Source organism: Haplochromis burtoni, unplaced genomic scaffold, assembly GCF_018398535.1.
Source record: "Haplochromis burtoni strain Fernald_Lab_line unplaced genomic scaffold, NCSU_Asbu1 Contig_9, whole genome shotgun sequence".
In the NCBI taxonomy this organism is placed as follows: Eukaryota; Metazoa; Chordata; class Actinopteri; order Cichliformes; family Cichlidae; genus Haplochromis; species Haplochromis burtoni.
In genome coordinates, this window is record NW_024582370.1 from 3973670 (window position 1) to 3996931 (window position 23262).

Consider the following 23262-nt stretch of genomic DNA (forward strand, 5'->3'; position numbering starts at 1 on the left):
TTTTTTTTTTTTTTTTTTTCTTCTCTTTCTTTTGCTGTTTGCTTGTTTTGTTGTTGTTGTTGTTGTTTATTACTTGCCTTATTAGTTCAGAGAAAAAAAAGGAGCATAAGTTATGTTATGTGAATTTACAATAACTATAATTACATTTGCTCTCAATAAAAGATATTTGAAACGAAGAACATAGAATAATATAAGGAAACACAAAACACTGAGTCGTCAGACTCAGGACCATGACAGGAATAAATAATAATGGATCAGCACAATGGTGCAAACGTGTGTCATAGTATATACATTATGGAGAAGATGTAAATGTCATTGTGCATGTGTGTGGGCATGTTTTATGGATATATAATTATTACTCAAGTATTTAAAGAGTAATAAACACAATTGTAATGGTTTGGTTCTTTAACGTTTTTCTATCATTACTCTATTATGGATTAGGTGCCAGAGTTCTTAAGTGTGGATAATTAAATAATACATTAACGCAACAGCAAATCGTGCCTTGTTCTCAGATGGACAGCAAGTTGAGAGTGACAGATCAGATGTGGAGATGGAAGTAGGGAGAGAGGCAAAGAGTGAGTAACAGACAGAGTCTAGTTTATTTTCCACCGTTTTTAAAATCTGTTGCATTAAGGTTCCAAGCACTGTTACCGATCTTTGCATTTTATTATTATCCCATAATACTTGTTTAATCAGCCACCATGTCTACAGTCTCAGATCAACACAGCCCTGCCCTCCAGCACTATCAGCAGCAGCAGGAGCAGCAACCCCTCAACACCAACTTTGTACCCTATCAGTAAAACACAGGCTACATTCCCCCACCTGATGACAGTGATATAGTATGATGCGATTCCATATTATATCCCTGATGAATGTGCTTTGTTGGTATTCAGCCTGGTTCTATGTGCCCTTTGTTAACATTGAGCACCTACTGTGCTCAATGCAAACATCTGTGCACGGCCCTGCACTGTGCAGAATTGAAGATGAGGAAGAACCTGTTAAAGACAACAAAGAAGCCTGAGATTAGCACGAGATTCACAGAATCACATAGCGTGCAGTAGTTGTTTATGCATAAACCGAAGAACCGGATCAGAGCAGCAATGTGTGACCGCCCGGTTCGCCCCGCCCACTTGCTCCGCCTGTCCCCCTCCACCGGCTCATCTCCCGCCTTCGTGCAGACCTGCCCTCCGCTGCAGAAGCTACTGTCTCTTTCGGCTCCATTTGGTCTCAGAAAGTGATTCAAAATGCCAATGACACTGGCTTACTGGGATATTCGTGGGGTAAGTGGAGCTAACAGGGAGCTGAAAAACTCCATGTGTGCAGCCCGCAGTTGTTCGCAACGGCTGAACCTCCATCTAATCGACTAAAATACCGATTTCCCGTCTTATCATGGCCATTTTTCTGTTTTTAAACCTCGGTGGCGTCTAACCTTTAGCGGATAGCGTTAGTGTGTTTGATTTTTAAGATGTGTAACTGTTTATAGAAACTGTTTGAAGCTCGCTAAGTTATTATGTAACTGCAAAACAGCCGAGCTCGGCGTGCCTTCACACAAACTGTTATCTTTGTCAGTGTAGCCTGATAGCTGACGTGTTACGCTATTTAGAGCCGAGATGCTAGTAACATTTGAGGTTACATTATTCAACGAGTCAGACTTTAGTGTAGGGTTAGTTGTGTGGGACATATTCATTTCTAAACCTCTTACATTGTCAAAGCACAGGGACGTGTGCACACAGTGCCAGGGCTGCTCGTGTGAGAAGAGTTCAAGTCTCTAAATGGTTTCAGCTGTCTGCAAAATCTTATGAATTTCTGCTCCTCCCATTAATCTAGACTTACTGGCATATGAAGTCATCTGAACAAGCCACGAGAGCTTAATCTTACAGCCTCTCGTTAAAAAAATAAAAATATTTATTAGTTATGTTCACGTTTTTTCATAAGGCATGGGAATTTTGTGCAGTTTGCATTACAGAAGGCTCTGCAAACTGTCTCTTTGTGGCCGCTTTAAATATTTTTCGTAATTAATCTAGAGCTAAAGCTGATAATACAGCTATAGAGCTTCTTTATTCACAGGGGGGTTGTTTGAGCAGGTAGCTGAGCACGTGTTATTCTGCAGTTTTTGCACCTGGGGCACTCCTTCCACCCCAGAAGGGATTTGTGTCTCCTCCTAGGGCCGAACCAGGGATCTTTTATTTGTTAGACAAACTTGTAGCTATAATGCTGTAATTTTAAAGAGTAGAGTAAAAGTCAATGTAGCTGATTGGAAGATTTACTTCAAATGTTTTACTTCGGGTTTTGATTATTGGAATCATTTTCATGTATCATGGTTTATATTTGCAGTAGTCTTTCCTGCACCACAAGTGGAGTTCAAGAAGTCTTTTACCTGTGCTTCAATTAGCTATAATCGTCTCAATCTTGGATCAATCCAATTCTACATGCTCCATTAAAAGTTACCTCAGGACAAGGTGGTGCAGTATAGTTTAACAGCCATATATTACCTATGTATATCTGTAAAACTATTTTTTTTAAAAACCTTTTTAAAAAGAGGGTTAATTTTATTTTGGTTTAAGCTTGACAGAACTTCCACATTTGTGCTTTGCTCTACAATCCTTATTATATCAGGTTCAGTATTCACACTTAGGAGGGCTCTGTCAGTGTCTGTGTTCAATGTTCACTTCTAGTTCAACACCAAAAGAAGCAGTTGACTTGAAAGTTAATTATTTACAAAGTTAAGCTGTTAAAGAGGCAGACAAAATAACGTAACAGAAATAATACAAACAAAATCCCAAAATTGACCCAGAAAATACCCATCTGAACATGTGCTTTTCTAATAGCCTAAACTGTCTTTGCAAGTCTTTTCTTTTCTGTGAGTAACTCTAGGTGGAATTAACTAATGGCTACTAGTGTAATCATAGAGAAGTGTTGAGCCATAATGATCTCTAATTTCATATTTTTATTTTATTTCTTTTCTTTAATGTGGCAAAGAATTGACTGAATTAGGGATCCGATTGCAGCTTTAAACCTGGGTGATGTTTTGAAGCTGGCGTGACACGAGCCAAACTGTAGTGTCCTGGGCATGTACAAGCATGTGAAGAGTTTTCACAGCGCCAGATGCAGTACTGTAAAAGCTAAACTTCCCAAGGGTGAATGTCCCAGTAAATTCACCCCAAGGTCACACCGTGCCATTCTCAGAGAAACTGCAAAAAGCCTTAGAGCTACATCTTCAAGATTCTGCAGGCCTCAGTGAACATGTTGAATATTAAAGTTCATGAGAGTATAAATGGGGAAAAAGACTGAACAAATGTGTCTTGTTTGGAAGGACTGACAGGAGAAAGTCTTTTCTCTCCAAAAGCATCATCACAGCAGGGCTTAAATCTTCCAGGTTATAGCTAAACAAACCACAAGACTTCTGAAATTATGTCCTTCATTTACGAAAATGTGCATGGAAACATTCTTGCCCTCTGTAAATTTGGCATCAGAGTCATGAAACGTGTACACTGGCCCATTTTGTTTGTACCACAGTAAATCTGTAAATTACGTAAGTGAAGTCCAATGCATGTCCTCTGCCCACGTTCTTATGCAGACTTTACAGTTCAGAGGTGCTAATGTACATTAAAAAAAAATCTCTCAACTCTGATTTTTGGCTTTTTGCAGCTTGCCCAGCCCATACGCCTCCTGCTGGAGTATACTGGGGAAGAGTACGAGGACAAATACTATGTCTGTGGGGAAGGTAACTTATCATTTCAGCCTTTTGATTTAAAGGGGGAAAAAACTCATAACTCTCTAATTAATTAATTCATGTCTCACAGCTCCAAACTATGACAAGACCTGCTGGACTGATGTAAAAAGCAAACTTGGACTGGACTTTCCCAATGTAAGAGTTTTTTAAAGTGCGACTAAAAATTCAATTGTGAAGAATGCAACAATCAGCTAACATTATTATTGGAATTTATATCTCACTATAGCTACCCTACTTGCTGGATGGAGACAGGAAGATAACACAAAGCAATGCTATCATGAGATACATTGCTCGTAAGCACAACATGTGTAAGTACAGTAGCGTGCATTTATACCACATGAGCATTTTGTTTGAGAAGATTTTTTTTCCAAGTTATATTGTAAATCAATGTTAAACTAATATTACTGTTAGTTTCTTTATTATTTATGTGAATCTTGTGAACTTTGACAACAGGTGGAGAGACTGAGGGTGAAAAGGTTCGAGTGGACATCATTGAGAACCAGTCCATGGACTTTAGAAATGGGTTTGTGAGGCTGTGCTACACCAACTTTGTGAGTGTTTAATTAAAATAAAAAATATCCATAAATATTCTTTGAATTCCCTAAAACTCCACTAACGCTAGTGTCATCTCTCTGGTTTCTTCAGGATGAGATGAAGCCTGATTACCTAAAGATGCTTCCAAATACACTAAAGCAGTTCTCCGATTTCCTCGGAGATCGGAAGTGGTTTGCTGGTGACAAGGTATACCTGTCCATAAATATGAGAGGAGTCTTGTTTTAAAGCTGCTTTTACAGATTTGACTTTAATAGACAAACTGGGGGCAGAATTTGACAATTTGAGGCCCTTTTTCTCACTCTAAATTGTACATTGTTTTTAGATGTGAACATAAATTATTTTGTTAGTTGTGCAGAGAAAAACCTGTACTTTTTATGCTGTGCTAGCTCATCAGTATTAGGCAGGATGCAGCCTAAATTTAATACTGGTTCTTAAACTGATTTATAAATAATTGGAGGAGAAGGTGAACCTGGCAGTAAGTTTGTGGATAGAAAATCAAAGTGTTGAACTTTAGTGTTCTAGGGCTTCATAAAGCTGCAGAAGTGTCTGATTCTCTGCAGGTTTAACGTGGCTGGTGACTTATTGTTTGATTTACACCACAGATTCTGTTACTTCTAACATGCTTATGCAACTTTTCTTCACAACAGATAACTTTTGTGGACTTCATTATGTACGAGCTGTTGGACCAACACAGGCTCTTTGATTCCAAATGCCTGGATGACTGCAAGAACCTCACAGACTTTTTAAACCGTTTTGAGGTGAGAACAGTCAAAGTCTTTGCATTAATGATGTAATTTAACCTTTATTTTTTACCTTTCTTTGTGTGGTGTTGGCTCTGGAGTTTCCTTTCGTTTCTTAAAACTCCAGTGTTTTTATTTTAATCAACGGCCATTATGTCATTGCAGGCTCTGGAGAAGATCGCCGCATACATGAAGTCACCAAGATTCATGAAGGCTCCGATAAACAACAAGATGGCCAAATTTGGGAACAAATAGTAAATAACAGTGCCTTTTATGCCCTGGAAAATTCCTGAAAAATGTTAATTAATGAAACTGTCAAATTAACACCAAAGTCATGACTGGAAAAAAAAAAAGTGCCATTTTGCTCTCCGACTGGTAGATTTGATGGTGTTTAATTACGTAACATGCCGTTTGTAAAACCATTAATGATTTCAGATTTGGGGCGGTCCGGACTAATTTGTACTGAAACATTTCTAATGAAAGCACTTATTGTTAGAATTTATAACCTTTTGTTTGTTTGTTTTTTGGCACATTAAAGTGAATTTTGTTCTGACTCTTTGTTGGTGTTTCAATCTTAGCGTAATGTCCTGCACAGCAAGTCGCATCAAAATGTATCTGATGTAGTTTAATGCAGCACGAGCAGAAAATGCATCCGGTTCTTGATTTGAGCCATCTACTGTCCACTGAAGCCTCTTCAGAAATGGTTTCTGTGGAATGGTGGCTGTCAGGGAGCCATTTTTTAATGAAGGGGGGATTTAGGGAAAAAAATGTATGGAGGCAGTTTGTTTTTAACAATGTCTCAATAGAGAAGAGGACAAAAGGCAGCCAATATTGAAATAAGTGCTCTGAATGTCCTTTAAGAAGCCTGGAGAACTGTTCCTGAAGACAAGCAAAATTACAAAAAAGCTCTAAAATATTTCCAAGAATTTGATCTTTCAACATGTTTGATCTTTTTGTGTCAAAACGGTTACCATAATTCTGACATTTCTTTTGTCGTGTGACAAATGTTGAACTAAACATCCTCTACATTTTGCATAGTAAATCCTACATCTCTGCCCAGCTCTCATTAACACCATCATTAACATCTGAAATGAGTACGTCAGAGGGACAGCTCAGGTTGAGCAGTTTGGAAACAAAGTTAGAGAAGCAAGGCTGAGATGGTTTGGACATGTGCAGAGAGGGTATCGTGGATATATTGAACAAGGGATGTTGAAGATGGAGCACCCAGGCAGGAGGAGAAGATGAAGACTACATAGAAGATTCATGGTTGCAGTGAAGGAGGACATGAAGACGGTTGGTGTGAAACAAAAGGATACCATTGAAGAAGAGGGTGATTAGAATATTGAACTGTCTGTTTTTCTGTATTTTCACAGTTTGTGTCATATTTCTTTTTCAAGCTTTCATAATGTTAACAGATAATAAAGTTTGCATGTACACTGGCTCCAACACTGACTGATCAAAGATGGAAGACATCTGCATCAACTGTACAAAGAGAGAATTTCTTGCAATTTTAGCAATGTTGATTAATAATTTTGTAAAGGTAGGATGGAGGGTGGAAGTTCAAGGCACCAGGAGCGCAGGGCATATATGGATGACTGAGATGTTACATGAAAGCGTTCCATAAGAGTGCCAAGCAAATAAAGGTTGTAGAGACCATATACGAGTAGAAGGCTGCCAGAGAGATAGAGTAGACTGAGATAGCAGGCTTTTATAACTTGAAATAACATGACAGGTTTGGCCACCTATCTGAAAATAAGCAAAGGAAAGCAAGCTACAGCATGAAGCCATTAGGGTCAGCTTACTTTTAGATCAACAAAATACACACTTATGCCTCTGCACTAGCAGTAATATCTCAGTAAAGGCTTAAAAAAATATATGTTCAGATTGGGAACAAACACTAACGTGGACTCAAGGACAAACTGATTAGCATGCAGCGGTCAAAGATCGAAATCATCATGACTGCGCAAAACAATTTTTTCAGTGTTTATTATGAACATTAACAAAGTCTCCACTGATTGTTTGAGACAGTTTAAGATTACAGTCAGATACAGCCTGACTTAGTAAATCTAAGACTAGAAAATGAGATATTCAAATATTATTTTAATGGCTTTTCTGTTTATATTATCTGTCTATAGTGAGTCTCTTCAAGTTCATCAAAAGGTTTTGATAAAGCAAGTTTAACCTGCTCCATTAACATTTTTGTTTACATGTAGCAAATAAATTTACAGCAAACAGACAAATTTAAAATGCTAACACAGCCAGTCCTGAACTTTTTAACGTAATATATTTTTGGTGCTGCAAAAAAGATGGATGAGGTGGAAAGCAGCCAAACTGGTTTAAAATGCGATATAACGGCCATTTAATAATGTCCATAGTCAAAATGGAGATCGTGGTTGAATAGTTGTGGGACCTGGAGGAGGCCCCGAAAATTCTCCATCTTCAGTATTCTTCAAATATTCTTACTCTCAGAGCAAATGCATTGAGAAGTGGTTTCTTAAGTAACAAACATAGAGGGCATTATTGATTAAGAACACAGGGAGTAACCACTTGTGCTAGTAGCTGATAATCATTGGAGCTCTGTGGAAATATGACAGAGCGAGTAAAAAGATGTGAAACAAAGACTGCTTTGTTTTCATGTCCAGCTCATCTCCACCCCTGATGTGGGTCACATTCTGCAGCAAGCTCAAACCAATTATAAACCTCAATCTCTTCAAAATTAAAGAACTAAGAAACGCATCAAATTTTGAGTAACGTATCTCTGAGTAATAGTACAGTCAGTGACGTATGCTGATCCTCTCCCTCCGTGTTCAGTCCTTGCACAAGTTAAACCAATTTTTTTGTTTGTTTGTTTGTTTGTTTTTTAGGGAACTGAAAGTGAGTCAACTCTACAAACTCCTCCTTTCAGTTTGGGTCCTGGTGTCATCAGTATGACTGATTGTTCAAAGCATTGTGTGTCCACCCAGAAACATGTACGTGCTGTTTGTAAAAGGTTCGGTAATCCTGGTTGTGTTTGTTAAAAATACACATTACTGGGACTTCTAAGTGCCTTTTCTTATGTTTGACTTTCATTTTTAATAAGAATGAGTAGAAAAGATGACCTGACCTGTCAGCGTGTACTGGACACAATGAAGACAGGATTTATATTTAAGTTACGTTCGCGTTTAACAAAACGACCCTTTGTTTTATCGAAGGTTTTATCTGGCACGAGAAATTACATCAAGATTGCACGTAGACTAGCTTGTGCACAGTCTGTCCTCTGATAAAGACAGTAGTGTAAATCTGGTAACTGAACTGTGACTTGGCAAAAATGAACTTCATATCGGTCTTCGTCTTGTTCTTTAGATGTCTGTGAATCCCGATTTGCAGACTCACCGTGACTCAGCTATATCTTTGATAACCAAGACAGATTCATACATAGTCTGTGTCAATCACTGACGAGTCTCATGCAGGGCAGATTATTAGTGGAGGATATTCGTTATCATATATTACATTATCATAAAGCATGCAGATGTGTAGATGAGACATTTACATGAAAGGAAGACATTGAGCAACACACCTATTCACACACACACACACACACACACACACAACACACACACACACACACACACACGAATGTCTTCACAGTCCAGCATCATGCAGCAGATTTATTGTATCCATGAACCAAAAGATAAGAGAAGCACGGCCCACCTGTTGTCCCCTTTTATAGGCTGCAGACAGCAGCTCACCAACCACACTTTGCACCACCGCAGCTGCCCAGGTCTCCCTCAGCTACATTTGGAAAAGGGATTCAAAATGACAATGATACTGGGTTACTGGGATACTCGCGGGGTAAGTTCTACTTTCATTGTTGAATTAAAGAGCTCCTACTTTGAAACAAATCCAGGAAATGTTGAGTTTGTATTTACAGTGTAATAAAGTCACCCTAAGCGTACAGGGTCAAAGGAGGCTGACTGACTGTTGTAGCACTGCTGTTTAGTTATTATATCAAACAGAGCTAATAAAAAAATCTAGATTATCTTCAGCAGCTGAGGTCAATAAAGGTACTGTCAATAAAACAACTGTTCCTAATTTTGACCTTTTTTAACAGGTCCAAGAGATATAATGAGGTTATTTTGTTGCCTTTTATTTTTACGCATTAAAGTATCCAACCCTTTAAGATGGTTGCAAGGCGGTTTTCTTTCATGTTATTTCATTTTAGAGTTGACTCTATGAACACTTTGATGTAATCAGATGAAATTTGCAAAAATGGATTGATGTGGATCAAAAGTTTTGCAGGTGACCAACCTCCTAATTTCTCATCACACAATTCATTTTTAATAATGAAAACTGCATTCTGCCAAGAGCAGCACAAGTTATGTCCTCCAAAACGAAGAGAACCAATGACGTATCTACACATAACACAGTGTAGGTCTTACACGCGTGTTTGGCATGGCAAACGTCTGAAGGAGAATTGATGAAACCTCCGTTAGAAGCTAGAGTAGGTTGACTGTGGTTCAGTATGTGTGATCTCTGGACCAATACAGCCCAGGTGCCTTATTCTGCCTTATAAATAAGAAATTTGTCTAAAAATGGATGTGCAGAACAACGCAAATCTGTGAGTTATTGAAGTTACTGCTACTGTCCCACGTGCGTAAATGCGCAAATAATCTTTTTCCTGCGTTCCATGTGAGACTACGATTATTTAAGTCAGTACTGCAAGATTCCAGTTGCTATCCAATTGCACACTTTCAAATACTCTAGCAGTATACTAGCCTAAAAAAACACAGATACGTGTGTCTCACCTGATTATTGGACATTTGCAGCTTGGCCAGCACATCCGCCTCCTGCTGGAGTACACCGGAGACAAGTATGAGGAAAAGCAATACGTCTGTGGGGAAGGTAACTAAGCATTTTAACCCAGTGATACAAATCTGTCATAATTCGGGCTGAACATCGGGTTTACTCACGTCACGTTTTCTTACGCAGCTCCCGACTACGACAAGAGCCAATGGACTGACGTTAAATTCAAACTTGGAATGGACTTTCCCAACGTAAGAGCGTTTAACCTGTAAATATAAAATTATTTGGAAAGTTTGCAAATTTAAACCATCGGCTAACACTAATGCTGCAATTCACATCTCACCATAGCTACCCTACTTGGTCGATGGAAACAGGAAAATACCGCAAAGCAATGCTATCATGAGATACATTGCTCGTAAGCACAACATGTGTACGTTTTAAAAATTTATAACAAATTAATACTTTGTTCAAAAGAGGCAATTTCTTTGTAGATTTTTACATTATATTAATTGACAAACTAATACTGCCAATGCTTTTAAGTAACTCGGACCTCTAAGGTGTTGTTTGATAACAGGTGGAGAGACTGAGGATGAAAAGATCCGAGTGGACGTCCTGGAGAATCAGGCCATGGACCTCAGGCTTGCCTTTATTAAGCTGACCTACTTAAACATTGTGCGTGTTAAATTTTAAAGAAGAAAGAAAAAATTATTCATTTTTAGAACTGCTAATTTCTACTAAAGCCAATTTCATTTCTCTGACATCAGGATCAGAAGCCAGAGTACCTGAAGAATCTGCAGTGTACACTGAAGCAGTTCTCGGATTTCCTCGGAGGAAGAAAGTGGTTTGTTGGTGACAAGGTATGCTACTCCATAAACAAGAAAAGAGAGTCTTTGTATTTGCTTTGTATTCAGTGCCCACACTAGGGGGCAGAATTTGAAAAGAAAAGAAAAGGAATTTCTGTGTAGGCTGTTTTTTCCACTGAAGTGCTCATCATTGTGGATGCAAGTCTAAACTGTCACCTGTTTCTGTGGGACAGGAGTCAGGGGGGATGTTTGCATTACAAAAATCAAACTGCTGACTCTGCAATTAGCCGTTAACACATTTTATTGCCTGAGCCAAGACTACTATGGAAGCTTGTTAAAACCACTGGGGGAAAATGCCATCTATCAAAAGTCAGGTTATTATTTCAATAGTCCAAAAGTTGGAGTTAATAACCCAAAGTTTGTATTTGTAAATGGCAAAAATGTTTTTTTAAGTGGTAGAAACAAACTTCCATAAATACTGGTTCTTGATAACACCTGGGCTGTTTAGAGATGATTAGAGCGATGAAAGCGAACCAGACAGTAAGTTTGTGGATGGAAAACAAAATGTTGAACTTTGATAGGCTATAAAATTTCGCAGAGAGGACCGGCTTTCTTTAAGTTTAATGGTGCTCATGAATTATTGTTTGATTATACTATAAATTCTGCTGCCTTCAACAGATCACTTTTGTGGACTTCGTTATGTACGAGCTGTTGGATGAACACAGGGCCCTCGAGCCTAAATGCCTGGAGAACTTCAAGAACCTCAATGATCTAATGAAACGTTTTGAGGTGAGAAGACTTCAGTGTTCATCAGATACCATCAGTGCAACTTACACTTTGTATTTTCTCAAATATATATACTACAAAGTTATTCAGTCACTTTGGCTTCTTTTCCGGACCCCCCATGTCAATGACATTACTGAAACTCACCGCTAGGTAGCTTTTGCTTTGTATTTTTAACCAGATGTCTTCCTATATCATTGTAGGCTCTGGAGAGGATTGCTGCCTACATGAAGTCACCAAGATTCATGAAGGGTCCGATAAACAACAGGATGGCCCAGTGGGGAAAGTAACAAGGCCGAGAAAGTCCTGAAAAATGTTAATTAATGCAACCGCTGAAATAACATCAATGTTAACTTTGCTTGTACCCTGCTTTAATCACATTACACTGCCAAAAATATGTTCAAGCCATTAAACTCAGTTATGGTTTTAGGTTTGTGGGGGGAAAAATAATAATTTGCACTGATCACGAGGACATTTTTTTAAACAGATTAAAGAAACGGTTGTTCTGACTTTTCTGTTTTGGCGATTCAGTTTTTTCACAACAAAACACACGATTGTTTCTCATGTTTTTGTTGATCACACACGACACAGTCAATGAGGCAAATGCTGGATGAAGCCATTGTTTACATACGTACTCGTTTTATTTCATCAGGAAAAACTATACAAAGTCGAAATTACTGGAAGCACAAAAAAGCAAGATTACGGTATAAACTAGTATTTGAGTAACTGACAATTAATTGCTGTCATTGATACGTTTTATATATATATATAGACAATTTCTTTGAAAGTGGCAAACTCGTATACCTCAGGCAGCAGCTGTGCTTACTGGTCAGGAAATAACTGAATAAATTGGTCCATCATTTTGTAAGTAGCTGTGATCTGACTTTATGCTGCACAGTACGAGTCTGTGAACGGCAGGGTGCAGTGAAAGCAAATAGTATCCTCACTGAAGAGCTGTGCAGCTCATTTAACAGTTTGATGTGGATGAAAATGACTTCTTGGCTTTTTTTGGTTTGTTTTTTGGGTGAATAGTAGCAGAAAATTGATGACTGACTGTTTTACCAGTTAAATTCTTTTCATGCCAAGCTGCAGCAGAAAATGCTTAATTAAAATAATAGTAATTTAATACAGTGTTCTATTAAGGAAGATCACCACCAAAAACAATGTTTTTAATCCTGCAAATATATTAATGTTGCATTGTTTTAATCAGCAGGCTCATCATGGGCTAAATTCTCCATTGCATTGTCCAGTTTCCTGAAAAGACAACTCCAAACCTCCGTTCTTCATTTGTGTCCACAAGCATTTTTTCCAGTCCACTTTGGACTTGTTGCTAGGCAAACAGTAACCACACAGATGCAGAATGATGTCACCGGTTTAGATAACAGTTATCAGATAACCCCCCCTGTCTCTGACATCCACCTTTGCGTCTGAGTACTGTTCCCACCACTCCATCAATGGACTTTTACCTTTGATGGCGAGCACTGCACATGCTCATTGAAAATTAAAATCTTCGAGTTTGCCACTTCAAACAGCAAATCAACATTCGTTACAGTTTAATTTATGGAAAAGTAGCGAAATCAATTCAGACAGTTTAAATTCAACACCCTTAATTGCACACATGAGAAACATCCGAAGGGCCGGCACAGTGACGCAGGTCGTTAGTAGCGGCCGTTGTACATGCCTGACGGTTCACTGGCCAGCTGCAGGAAACAGGATAAATTATTACTTACATGCTAACATTTAACTGTGAGTGTGTGTGTATTATAACAAATTTACTTACTGCAATGGCTGACTTAACAGCCTGCAGCTGGAAGAAGACTTTGCCTCCCTCCTCTGGACACACAGTCCTTATTTCTTGTTTATTCATTCCCAGAAGCTGTTGTCCACTCAGCACCCCGAGGCTCCTGACAGTGCTGTACAAGAGAACAAATAAAATGACATTAAATGCAAGTGTTATATAGATTGCAAACATGAACTTGTCTGTTGCTCCGTGGAGAATGAGACTCACATTTTGGAGAAGCCTTTGTACTCAAGCCAGGCTTGCACCTCTGCAGGTGAGGAGGACCTGTCCAGGGTGACAGGCCCGCGAGGATCTCGCTGGAAGGAAGACTGAAATATCAAATGTGAAGGCTGTTTATGAGCAAACATATTTATTTATGTACACGCTTATGAATATGCCCAATCTGAACGCAAGGCACAAAGTATTTTTAACAAGAGGCTTTCTGGTTTCTGATTGGCGGGTAGTGTTTGAACAATGATGGAAAACCACATTGCTCGATTTCTAGGGAAGCTCAGATCATTTAATGTTTGCAGCAACATGTTGGAGATCCTTTCGAGTGCCATCTGTTTTGCCGTTATCTGGTGGGTGGGGCAGCATCAGTGCCAGAGATGCCAGCAGGATCAACAAACTAATCCAGAAGGCCGGAAGCATCATTGGTCAGAATGTGGAGGCGTTTGAGTCCGTTAGCGTCAGAGGTCACTGAACAAACTGCTCTCCATCATGGACAACTCATCACACCCACTCCACTCCACACTCAAGAGGCAGCAGAGCTCCTTCTCCCTCAGACTGATTCAGCCTTTTTAACTGACTTAATTTGACTTTTTTTTGTTGTTTATCACTGTAGTAAATTTATTAATTCCTGCACTATCTCATAGTATAAGGTCCTTACCAGCCGCCTGTCGCACTTTTATTTTTAACTGTGTTGTTTATTGTAGACTGTATCATTTCTACTCTTTATTATGCTGCTGTAACAAATCAGTTTCCCTTGTGGGATCAATAAAGTATCTGTCTGTCTATTTGAGCAGCTGTTTGACTGCAGGCAAGTAAACAGTGTGGAGATTCAAAGAGTAAAAGCATTTGCCAAAATCTTGAAACCACATGACATTAAACTTCTTCCACATTTAACATTCATCCCAATTCGTAAGAAAAGAAAAGCAGAACAGTTATGATAAGTCGTCCTGCTGGAAACCATCAGATAATTGTTGATGGGTTCCCAGGTTGCTTGCGCCTCAGCTCACCGGTAGGTCGTCCATGGGTCCGGGGTTCCCTGACGACTCCAAAACATTCAGAGGAATATGCCCTTCCTGGTTACGCGCGTTACGAACAAGCCACCACTGCTTTGCTTTCTGGATCACCTGTGAAAGATCCAAATCCAAATATCTCAAATACTTTGGATTTTGGCAATGAAACTACAAGTTTAAAGAAATATTAATCTTATCTGTCAGTCATTCTGTGCTGCAGCTGCAGTGTTTGCTAGAGTTATTTCAGATTCTAGTTTTGCATTTTAATTTCCTCTATAAGGTTCACAATAGTTACAATACTGGTTGGAAAATATGTGATACAGTGGCTGAAAGGCTGGAAGGAATTGAAAAGATCTGCAGTTCCCCTTTTTCTTCTTTTGGAGCTGGAAAAAGTTATCTACAACACATTTTTAATTTAAGTTTTATTTAAGTTTACAATGCCCCAAATTACTGTTGCATTACATTGATAATGATACCTGATAATCCAGATCCCCTCAGAGTGATGGTATATTCCTAAAACAAAATCCTCATCCAGTTCCCGGTAAATGAAGGTTTGCTGTTTACTCTATTTTCTTAAATTTCAATGATGTAAAACAGTCTACATCACATAAACACTACAGATCCTGCTTTTATTTAAAGCTAGAGACAATCCTTATACTGTGTTGGACAAGGTAAGAATAAATCTTGTATTTGCAGTTGTTGAATAATATTTGTGATCTCACCTCAACCACCTCACCCTTCATAACACTCAGCTCTTGGTTGTTTCTGGCCACGAAGTTGTAAATGACACGCATGCTCTGGGGTGGTTCATTGGAGCTGAAAGAGCAGCAGACGAAATACACTTCGTATTGGCAGTGCATAAAATTGGAGGAAAAAGTGTTGGGTATACTGAAGAAATGTGATCATTAAGCCATATTTACTGCTGTGTAACAACACTTACGGTGCTGGTGGAGGTGATGGACCCCATGGATTGTTGCCCATAGGCTGTAAAAGTCATAAAATACACCAGGATTAACTGAAAAACCTCTTGATGATGGCCTCATTGGCGATATTGTTTTTCTGTTGCCATGAAAATTTAGATTTAAAGGTGCTGAGTGCCAGATGGCAGCAGTGACTACAATTCAAACAACCACTTAGTGGAGATTCTGCAGTTGGTTTAGGAGACAAACTCAGGTAAGCAAAACAACAGTTCAAAGCAATCTGCTAATCTACCAGGCTATAAACACATTACCAAACCAATTCCTAAAGCAGATGGAGCTACAGCATAACAATTAAGCATCAGCACGGAAACAAAAAGAAGTTTTAAAGGGCATGACTGCTGCAATACTTTGAGTTCACACCCAGGTATGCTACACTGTTTGATGAGCTTCTTTGTTAAGGATGAACCAGGGGGTCATAATAAGTTCGTACCTCGTCTGGCTGCCGCAGCGTCGGTCGGCCTGGGAAGCGTTGGCTGTTGCTTCTGCTCATTGGACCGTTCTGAAAAGGCGACGGGGATGGTAGAGGAGGGGGCGGAGGGGGCTGCCAGCCATCATAGAACTCTGGGATGTAATCTGGGACGTTATCGTCCGGCCATCGAGACCTGCAAGTGAAACAGAGGGCAGGAATTATAAAATCATCCATGAAAATAACACTTATACAACCTGGTAAAAAAAAAAAATAGGTTGCACAAGCTACTTTTTGATACAGGGCTTATTTATTTTATTTTTATTAACCATCTGTTTAAAATTTTAAATAAATCTGCTAGACAACTCTGTCATTTGTCAGCCAGTTTCAACTGAACCGGGCCTCTCAAACATGTTTGTGCTGTTGGTGCCTTTTAAATAATTTTCATTACTGACAAATGAATTTGATAACTTAAAAAAAAAATAGTGCAATACTTTCTTGGCCAAGTATGGTCGCTTTTAGCTCCATCAACAACTGTAAAGCTCAAATCCATGTTTTAAAATACAGCTTCATGAATGCAAGGTTCTTTTTTTATATTGTGTTCTCCTTGTTTACCATAATATAAAATTATTTATATTATTTATTACTCATTTATTCATAGTGCATAAATCAGCAGTAAATAAATAATAAATAATAGAGAACCTTTGGGTTGTGTGTGAGGCATTTGGCTGAGTGTAGTCAGACTAATAGTAATCTTTAAATATTTGTGAACCATTTCTCATTTGTAATAAAAGTCAAGCCTGTGGTTAAAAAACTGGTAAACAACAAGTTGCACAACAATCCCTCAAGTCTTTCGCTGTAAATGTTAAAGAGGTTGTTGAACTTTGAACATGATTCTCAGCTGCAGGTGTCCTTCCAGATGAGCATAAACACAGAGTCTGAGTTTATTTTCACAACTTAGCAACCGTAAAGCTCTTCTGACTAAAAATGAATCCATGAGTCATTCAGAAAACAAGGAATGGTTCTTTCTTAGTATTTCTATGTTTTACATTGATTATTCCAAATTAAACACTTTTTGCACACAGGAATCAATTTGAATACAGCACATGCAAACAGACACGGCCCACAACAAGTTAGGGCATGCCAGGGAAGGTATAAGTGTAGTTAAAGTTAAAGGGCTAGATATGAGAACGTTCAAAGCTTGATAAAAAGACTAGTAAAAGTGTTAGAGGACTGTTAAAGCTGCCTCACCTGGAGATGTTCCAACACTCTCCCAGAAACATCCACAGCTGGTTCTCCTCCGGGGTGACATTTTGCTTTAGCAGGCCTATAGCGGGGTCTGTCAGCAAGGGGGAGATCACATTGGGAGGCAGGTCAAACGGATACTGATGAACTGTCTGTGGAAAAAAGAAAGAATCTAGTTATAACCAAACAAGCACTATGAATTATCAGTGTTGGGCAAGTTACTTTGAAAACGTAATTAATTATAGTTACTAGTTACTTCTTCAAAAAAGTAACTGAGTTAGTAACTGAGTTACAAGATTCTAAAAGTAATTAATTACTTGAAAAGTAACTATTGCGTTACTTTAAAAAAAAAGTTTAACCCTCTGGGGTCCAGGGTATAATTGGCCATTTTTAACTACTTTTGATTTTCCCTCCACATTTCACCTTTAAAAACTATTTACTTTGCCTTGTTTGGTATCATTCCTTTTCAGCACAACCTCACGTGTCTGAATTTACAGTATGTTTTCATTTTGACAGACTGTATTAACACAATTGATCTAAAATCAGACAAAAAACATAAAATCTGAGTAGAAAAAGTTATATTTTTTACTGTTAACAACCACAAACATGTTTATGAATCATATTTTTTCATAACTTAAATTAATATAATTGTCAATTTTAAAATCCTATGCACAGGTTTTGCAAACAACAAAGTTATTTGCAGCCTTTACCTTTTTTTAAAATAACCATTTCAAACTATTTACAGAACAATCAGCTGTTCTGCATTCAATAAGATGCCACACAAATTATTTGTGCCACTCCAAAAAAAGTATTTCTGTCCACTATAAAGGAGAACATCACAACCTGATACCTGCATCGCTGTGCATATTATAGCAGCAGTCGTAGCAGTAGTGAGCTTACCATGTTTAAAATCGAGAAGAGCACGTGGACAAACTCAGGAGCAGAAGGATTGACCAGTATGCCGTCCAGTTGGGCCTGTAATATGATAACGACTCTTTCAGTCACACACCAGTGCTTTTAGTCACAACTGTAAGCATTTAGACAAGTTTGTTGTAAAACTCCTCACATTAGTTTGTAATGTGCAGAGACTGAACTGAAGGACTTACCAGCAGATTGAATCCATATTTGACTTTCTGAAGAAAGGAGGCATATTCATCCAAAGAAGGCAGATTGAGGGGTGGTCCCGAGGGCTCTGATAAGCAGTCACATTAAGCACTTATTAAACTGCCTGTATCTGTAGGTTATCCTTCATAGGTTACTTGTTTGTGAAAAACATAGACTGATGAAGGCTATTACCATTTTTCTTGCTTTTCTTCTTCTTTGTCTTCTTCTTCTTGCCCATGTCCCCTTGCTGTCCAGGTGTGTTTACTGCAGCTGTAACTTTGCCCACGAAGATCTCCAGATCATTTAGAACATGGTTCAAAATGTCCTAAAAGAAAGCATCATATGAAACTCTCAAGATAAGACAGATAATTCCACAGGAAGATTCAATAATTCATGGAAAATACAGAAGTTTTCACAGCACTAACCGTGTTCCTCTGTGACTCTGTCTTATCACGGTCCATCTCTGGGTTGCTATGCATGTCATACGGGTCTAAATGGTTCATTGGTTCTACTTGTGGACTATAGGGACGTGAGGAAGGCATATGATCTGCATTGCAACAAAGAGAGAAAAAAAATTTCAACAGAAGCTGGTGTGACTTAAACTCGGAATACTAAAAATACTGAGTTTATTTCTTATTTGTAGAGAAGAAATGTAAAAAGTGAATTTCAGTCGCAGTGAATTCATTAAATAAATTGAATTTCTCTTGGATAATAATGATAATTTCTTTATGTTTCTACTGTACCCGGCTCTCGCCACGATGGGGCCATGAAGTCTGGGGTTGGAGCTCTCCACTCTTCCTGCATAAAGGGGGGCGCAGTCTGACGGAAACTTCCCGGCCTATGTTGTGTCATGGGCTCAAATTCATTCCTGGAAAGAAATGATTAATGAATGTACTGTACTTTCCACATTTGTCCTTCCTGCTTCCCTGTAATTAAATCTTTTTTTAACACCCTACCTGACATCCGGAGGCTCTCTGTGTTGGTCCAGATTACCACCTCCTCTTTGGACTGCCTTATCCAGGTCGCTCTTGATCAGATCGGCCTGATAGAGCAAACAGGAAGAAAAATCGACATTACAATTATCATCAGCTCTCTGGCGACTTTGAGGAGGTCAAAGTTAACTCACCCCAGTCTCCTCACACTGGAACATGAAGCACCGGCGGTTGCGTTTGCTGCGTTCCTGCACAGTTATCGCCAGCAGAGAGTTGAAGTCGCAGCTGTCCAGCACAGCTTTGATTTGCACGATACAGCTCAAAGGTACCAAGTCCAGTTCTGTCTGTCAAAATCAGATTGATCGAACGTTAATAGCCAACACTGAAAGTCTTTAAAAAGAGGGAAAAGGGGAATTTTAAAAATGGTCTGGCATTTTATTTTGCTCATACATATTTTACATGTTTTTCAGATGTTTCCATTTCATAATTAGAGAATTTTTCTCACACACAGCTTAGCGCTTTAAACAGTTATGGTTGTGTAACGGTTTTGCTTCACCTGGTTGCACTTTTATATACTCTTTGGTATGGGAAATGTTACTGCTACAGCACAGAATTATATTTAGTTTTGTTGAAGAAAGTGACCTTAATCTCAAACCCATCAGGACCCTTTGGGATGAAGTGGAACAATAACATTAAATAGTGGCCTCAAATCCCAGACGGTAACTTACATAATTTTACTAACAAACTGAGACAATGAAGTAACATTACTATATCATTTCACTTCCTGCACAGACAAGTTTGCATTATTGCTGCTGTATATCACCACAGCAGATTTTAAATCAATAAAGTCGTGATTGAAGTGCAGACTTTCCGCTTTAATTCGAGAGGTTTAACAAAAGTGCTGCATAAATTATTTAGGAATTACAGACACACAGTGCCCCATGTGCAGAGGCCTAAAGTTAATTGGACAGCTAACAGGTGAGGCCTGCTCCCATGTTAGTTAATGACAAATGAAGCAGACGTAATATCTCAAGTTAATTCAAAGGGATGAATTTGTGTTTTATAGCTTTTCACTGTCATTTTAATTACGAGTCAATGTAAATGTGGGAAGCCATCATTAAGATCACAAAACAAAGTAAACCAATAATCAGAGACAGCAACAACTTTAGTAGTGGCCACAACAATCTGGTTTAGCATCGGTTAATTGATGTCTTAATTATTTTAGCATCCGTTCGCTTCCGCTTATCCTTTTCAGGGTCGCGGGGGGGCGGGCGCTGGAGCCTATCCCAGCTGTCAAAGGGCGAGAGGCGGGGTACACCCTGGACAGGTCGCCAGTCTGTCGCAGGGCCAACACACAGGGACAGACAACCATTCGCACTCACATTCACTCGCACATTCACACCTAGTGGCAATTTGGATTATCCAATTAACCTATCCCCACAAGTTAGGCATACAAAACCACTGGTTATATTTAAGAACGGGAAGGTCAGATTAAACGTTGCCAGAAAACATCTTAGAGAGCTTGCACAGCTCTGAAAAATCTTTGGAATGATGGAACAGAGAAAAACAGAGAAACAGCTCGTGATCGAAGCATAACACATCTGTTAAACACAATGGAGGCAATGCTATGGCGTGAACATGTATGGATGCCAGTGGATCCCTCACCAATAGACTAGTGTTTATTGATGATGTGACTGCTGATGGAAGTATCAGGATGGACTGTGAAGTGCTTTCTGCTCAGATTCAGCCAAATGCTGCAAAACTGTTAATTGGACAGCACTTCACAGTGCAAATGGACCCAAAGCAAACCAAGAGAGGAAAATAAATAATATTCTTTACTTCAACCGACCAGCTTTTCAGTCACTAAAGACAAAACTGAAGGCAGAGACCCACAAACAAGCAGCAGCTGAAGGTGAAACACAGCGTTTGATGATGTCCATGAGTTCTACACGTTAGGGAATCACCTGTCATATATATATATATATATATATATATATGAATATATGATATATATAATAATATTATAATATATATATATAGTATATCAATAATACCAGTGCAATTTTCTGAACCCCCTGAATTAAAACTGAAAGTCCTCACTTCAGTCACATTTTGAGGGTTTCAAATCCACTGTGGTGGTGTGCCGACTCAAATATCTGTCCAACAATCATACTATAATGTCCGTTCCAGACATTTCATTGTTCTTCTAGAAGTGATGAACCTACTTTGGTCTCAATGTCATTGAGCAGAAGATATGGTCCCTGAACCTCCATGATCATCTCCTGAGGCCACAGACGACCTTTGGCATCCAGGTTCTTGAGCTTAGCCATGCAGTCGTCCACGGTCTTCACCTCCTGGCCATCAATCTCACAGGTGAAAAGATGCTGTGGGTTCAATTAGGAGGGTCAGTGATGATGAGAGCTAAATGTTGTGCTGTTAGTCATGTGTATGTGTCCATGATGATGTAGAATTTATACTCATTTACCTCCACTCTGACACTGATGCTGTCAGGATTTTTGCTCAGTGTCTCCGAGTACTCCTTTCTCTGTACTGATGTAAAGAACATTCGATTTTGTGCAATATCATCATAAAATATGTATACCTAGATATGAGGCGTTGTAATGCCTGGACATACTGTAAATAGATCTTCCACTGGGTCTGGTTGAGTCACTTCTCCTCAGCGGACTCTCCCTAATTTCATCTTGTTGGAAAGCCCGCCTCGGAGGGAGGTCCTCCGATGTGAAGCCCCTGAAGAAGAAGAAACGATTCCTTAACATTCAGTTTCCTTCCACCTCCATAAAATCATCTCAGTCAAAGCTCAGCGATATGAAGATAAGCTATCCGCAGTCCACAGCTCAAGTAAGCTTCAGGGTTACTATGGCACGGTGCTGTTTTATTATGTAAGGGTGTGAACGGGTATGTATCAGAAACACCGCAAATCAGCGTCTTATAGCATATTAAACATAACTAGTGAACTTGAAAAGGAAAATTAAATCAACCAACTTTGGGAAATAGGAGAAGGGGGCACTGTTCCCAAACATCTTCAGTCTACCCCGGCTTTAAACTTTAGACTGGGAGGAATCACACAGAAACCACTTGAACCTGTAAGAAACACAAAATGATTTGTTTACGTTGGAAAGTTTTCAGATTCTCACAGCTTGGAGCAAAAGATTTCTTCTTAGCACTTAGAGTTCAAATTGATTTGATAAGCAAAGAAACACTTCCTCAGTTCAGTGTGCTTTTATTGCTTCTCACAGGTTCAGCATAGAAAACTACAACAAGGCTTTTCCATACAAGTGACACCACCGAGGCCTGTTTTCTTGTTATTTATAACCATGTTATCATGGGTAGTGCTTTTTTTTTTCCATTAAAAATTAAACACAGATTAAATATAAATATACGCAGAGTTACTAATCAAGCACGTAGAGGTTAATATAAAGTAAATCAATTACAAGAACTGCTTTAAGTCCAAGGACTAAATTAACAAACAGTCTGAATAATAATTTATCTTGAAGACTCATGAATACACAAACCAGCCTCGGTGTTTGTGTTAGATATTGGTATAAGTGACAGGTTGTTATTGCGGCTACATACACATTTTCTAAACACATCGAGTGGTTAAGACTAGTTTATTTGGTTATGTATATTTAAGCTATGACTGAAGGTGAGGAGCTTTCATGGCAACAACTACACACTTTCTGTAAAAGCAACGTCACATTTCAGAGCAGGACACAGTGCTGCTCTCAGCAGCTTTTTCCTTTTTAAACCACTTCCTATATAACCTGTCACTTGACCTTCACATAACTGCTGCATGCCGTTTTACCTTGTAGCCTCAGCTCTGCTCCGGTGTCATCGTTCCCTTCTTTCAAACGAATTTGGCACCAACAGGTCTCATAGCGGGAGTGTTCCTCACAAACAGCTTCGAGAAAAATTTCCTTAACTTCCTCGTGAAAGCAGCAGGATCAAAGTGCAACTACGTGATGGGAGTGACAGATCGCAAGGGCCGGCCCAATTTGTCACTTGAGGATAAGTATTTGAAGCATGGAAAAAAAGGTAGTGGCACATTATGAGGCCAAAGGTTTTGAAATTATTCATAGCAGCATTTCCTCCTCTACCTACAGGGGGATCAAAGGTCTCAAGTGTTCCTATTCTTGTGCCACTATCTCAAGCATACTCTA

The 23262-nt window shown here is 39.0% G+C and overlaps 3 protein-coding genes across 5 annotated transcripts; 2 read left to right on the plus strand and 1 right to left on the minus strand.

The window, feature by feature from the left end:
- The first annotated feature begins 1126 nt into the window (after window positions 1-1126).
- Window positions 1127-5581, plus strand: LOC102305927 (glutathione S-transferase Mu 3). The gene is made up of 8 exons (XM_005914909.2): window positions 1127-1280; window positions 3649-3724; window positions 3804-3868; window positions 3960-4041; window positions 4187-4284; window positions 4379-4474; window positions 4936-5046; window positions 5194-5581. Exons 1-8 carry the CDS (start codon window positions 1245-1247, stop codon window positions 5281-5283), a joined length of 654 nt encoding a protein of 217 aa, XP_005914971.1. The 5' UTR covers window positions 1127-1244; the 3' UTR covers window positions 5284-5581.
- A 3181-nt stretch (window positions 5582-8762) lies between these two features.
- Window positions 8763-11887, plus strand: LOC102305626 (glutathione S-transferase Mu 3). Its single transcript, XM_005914908.3, has 8 exons — window positions 8763-8859; window positions 9834-9909; window positions 9997-10061; window positions 10159-10240; window positions 10385-10482; window positions 10575-10667; window positions 11292-11402; window positions 11600-11887. Exons 1-8 carry the CDS (start codon window positions 8824-8826, stop codon window positions 11684-11686), a joined length of 648 nt encoding a protein of 215 aa, XP_005914970.1. The 5' UTR covers window positions 8763-8823; the 3' UTR covers window positions 11687-11887.
- A 36-nt stretch (window positions 11888-11923) lies between these two features.
- Window positions 11924-23211, minus strand: eps8l3b (EPS8-like 3b). Of its 3 annotated transcripts, none has more exons than XM_042228332.1 (20): window positions 22908-23211; window positions 22088-22186; window positions 21720-21832; window positions 21570-21634; window positions 21310-21468; window positions 19279-19428; window positions 19109-19194; window positions 18896-19020; window positions 18578-18699; window positions 18345-18477; window positions 18155-18240; window positions 17949-18023; window positions 17055-17200; window positions 15828-15999; window positions 15358-15401; window positions 15140-15233; window positions 14415-14531; window positions 13405-13493; window positions 13177-13309; window positions 11924-13096 (listed from the first exon to the last, which is right to left on the minus strand). In XM_042228332.1, the coding sequence occupies exons 2-20, from the start codon at window positions 22123-22125 to the stop codon at window positions 13055-13057; spliced, it is 1989 nt and encodes a 662-aa protein (XP_042084266.1). In that variant the 5' UTR covers window positions 22126-22186; window positions 22908-23211; the 3' UTR covers window positions 11924-13054. The 3 variants fall into 3 exon arrangements, with proteins under 3 accessions (XP_042084266.1, XP_042084257.1, XP_042084261.1); XM_042228323.1 differs by having other exon boundaries at window positions 13405-13505; XM_042228327.1 differs by having other exon boundaries at window positions 13405-13505; window positions 22088-23211.
- Window positions 23212-23262: the final 51 nt, after the last annotated feature.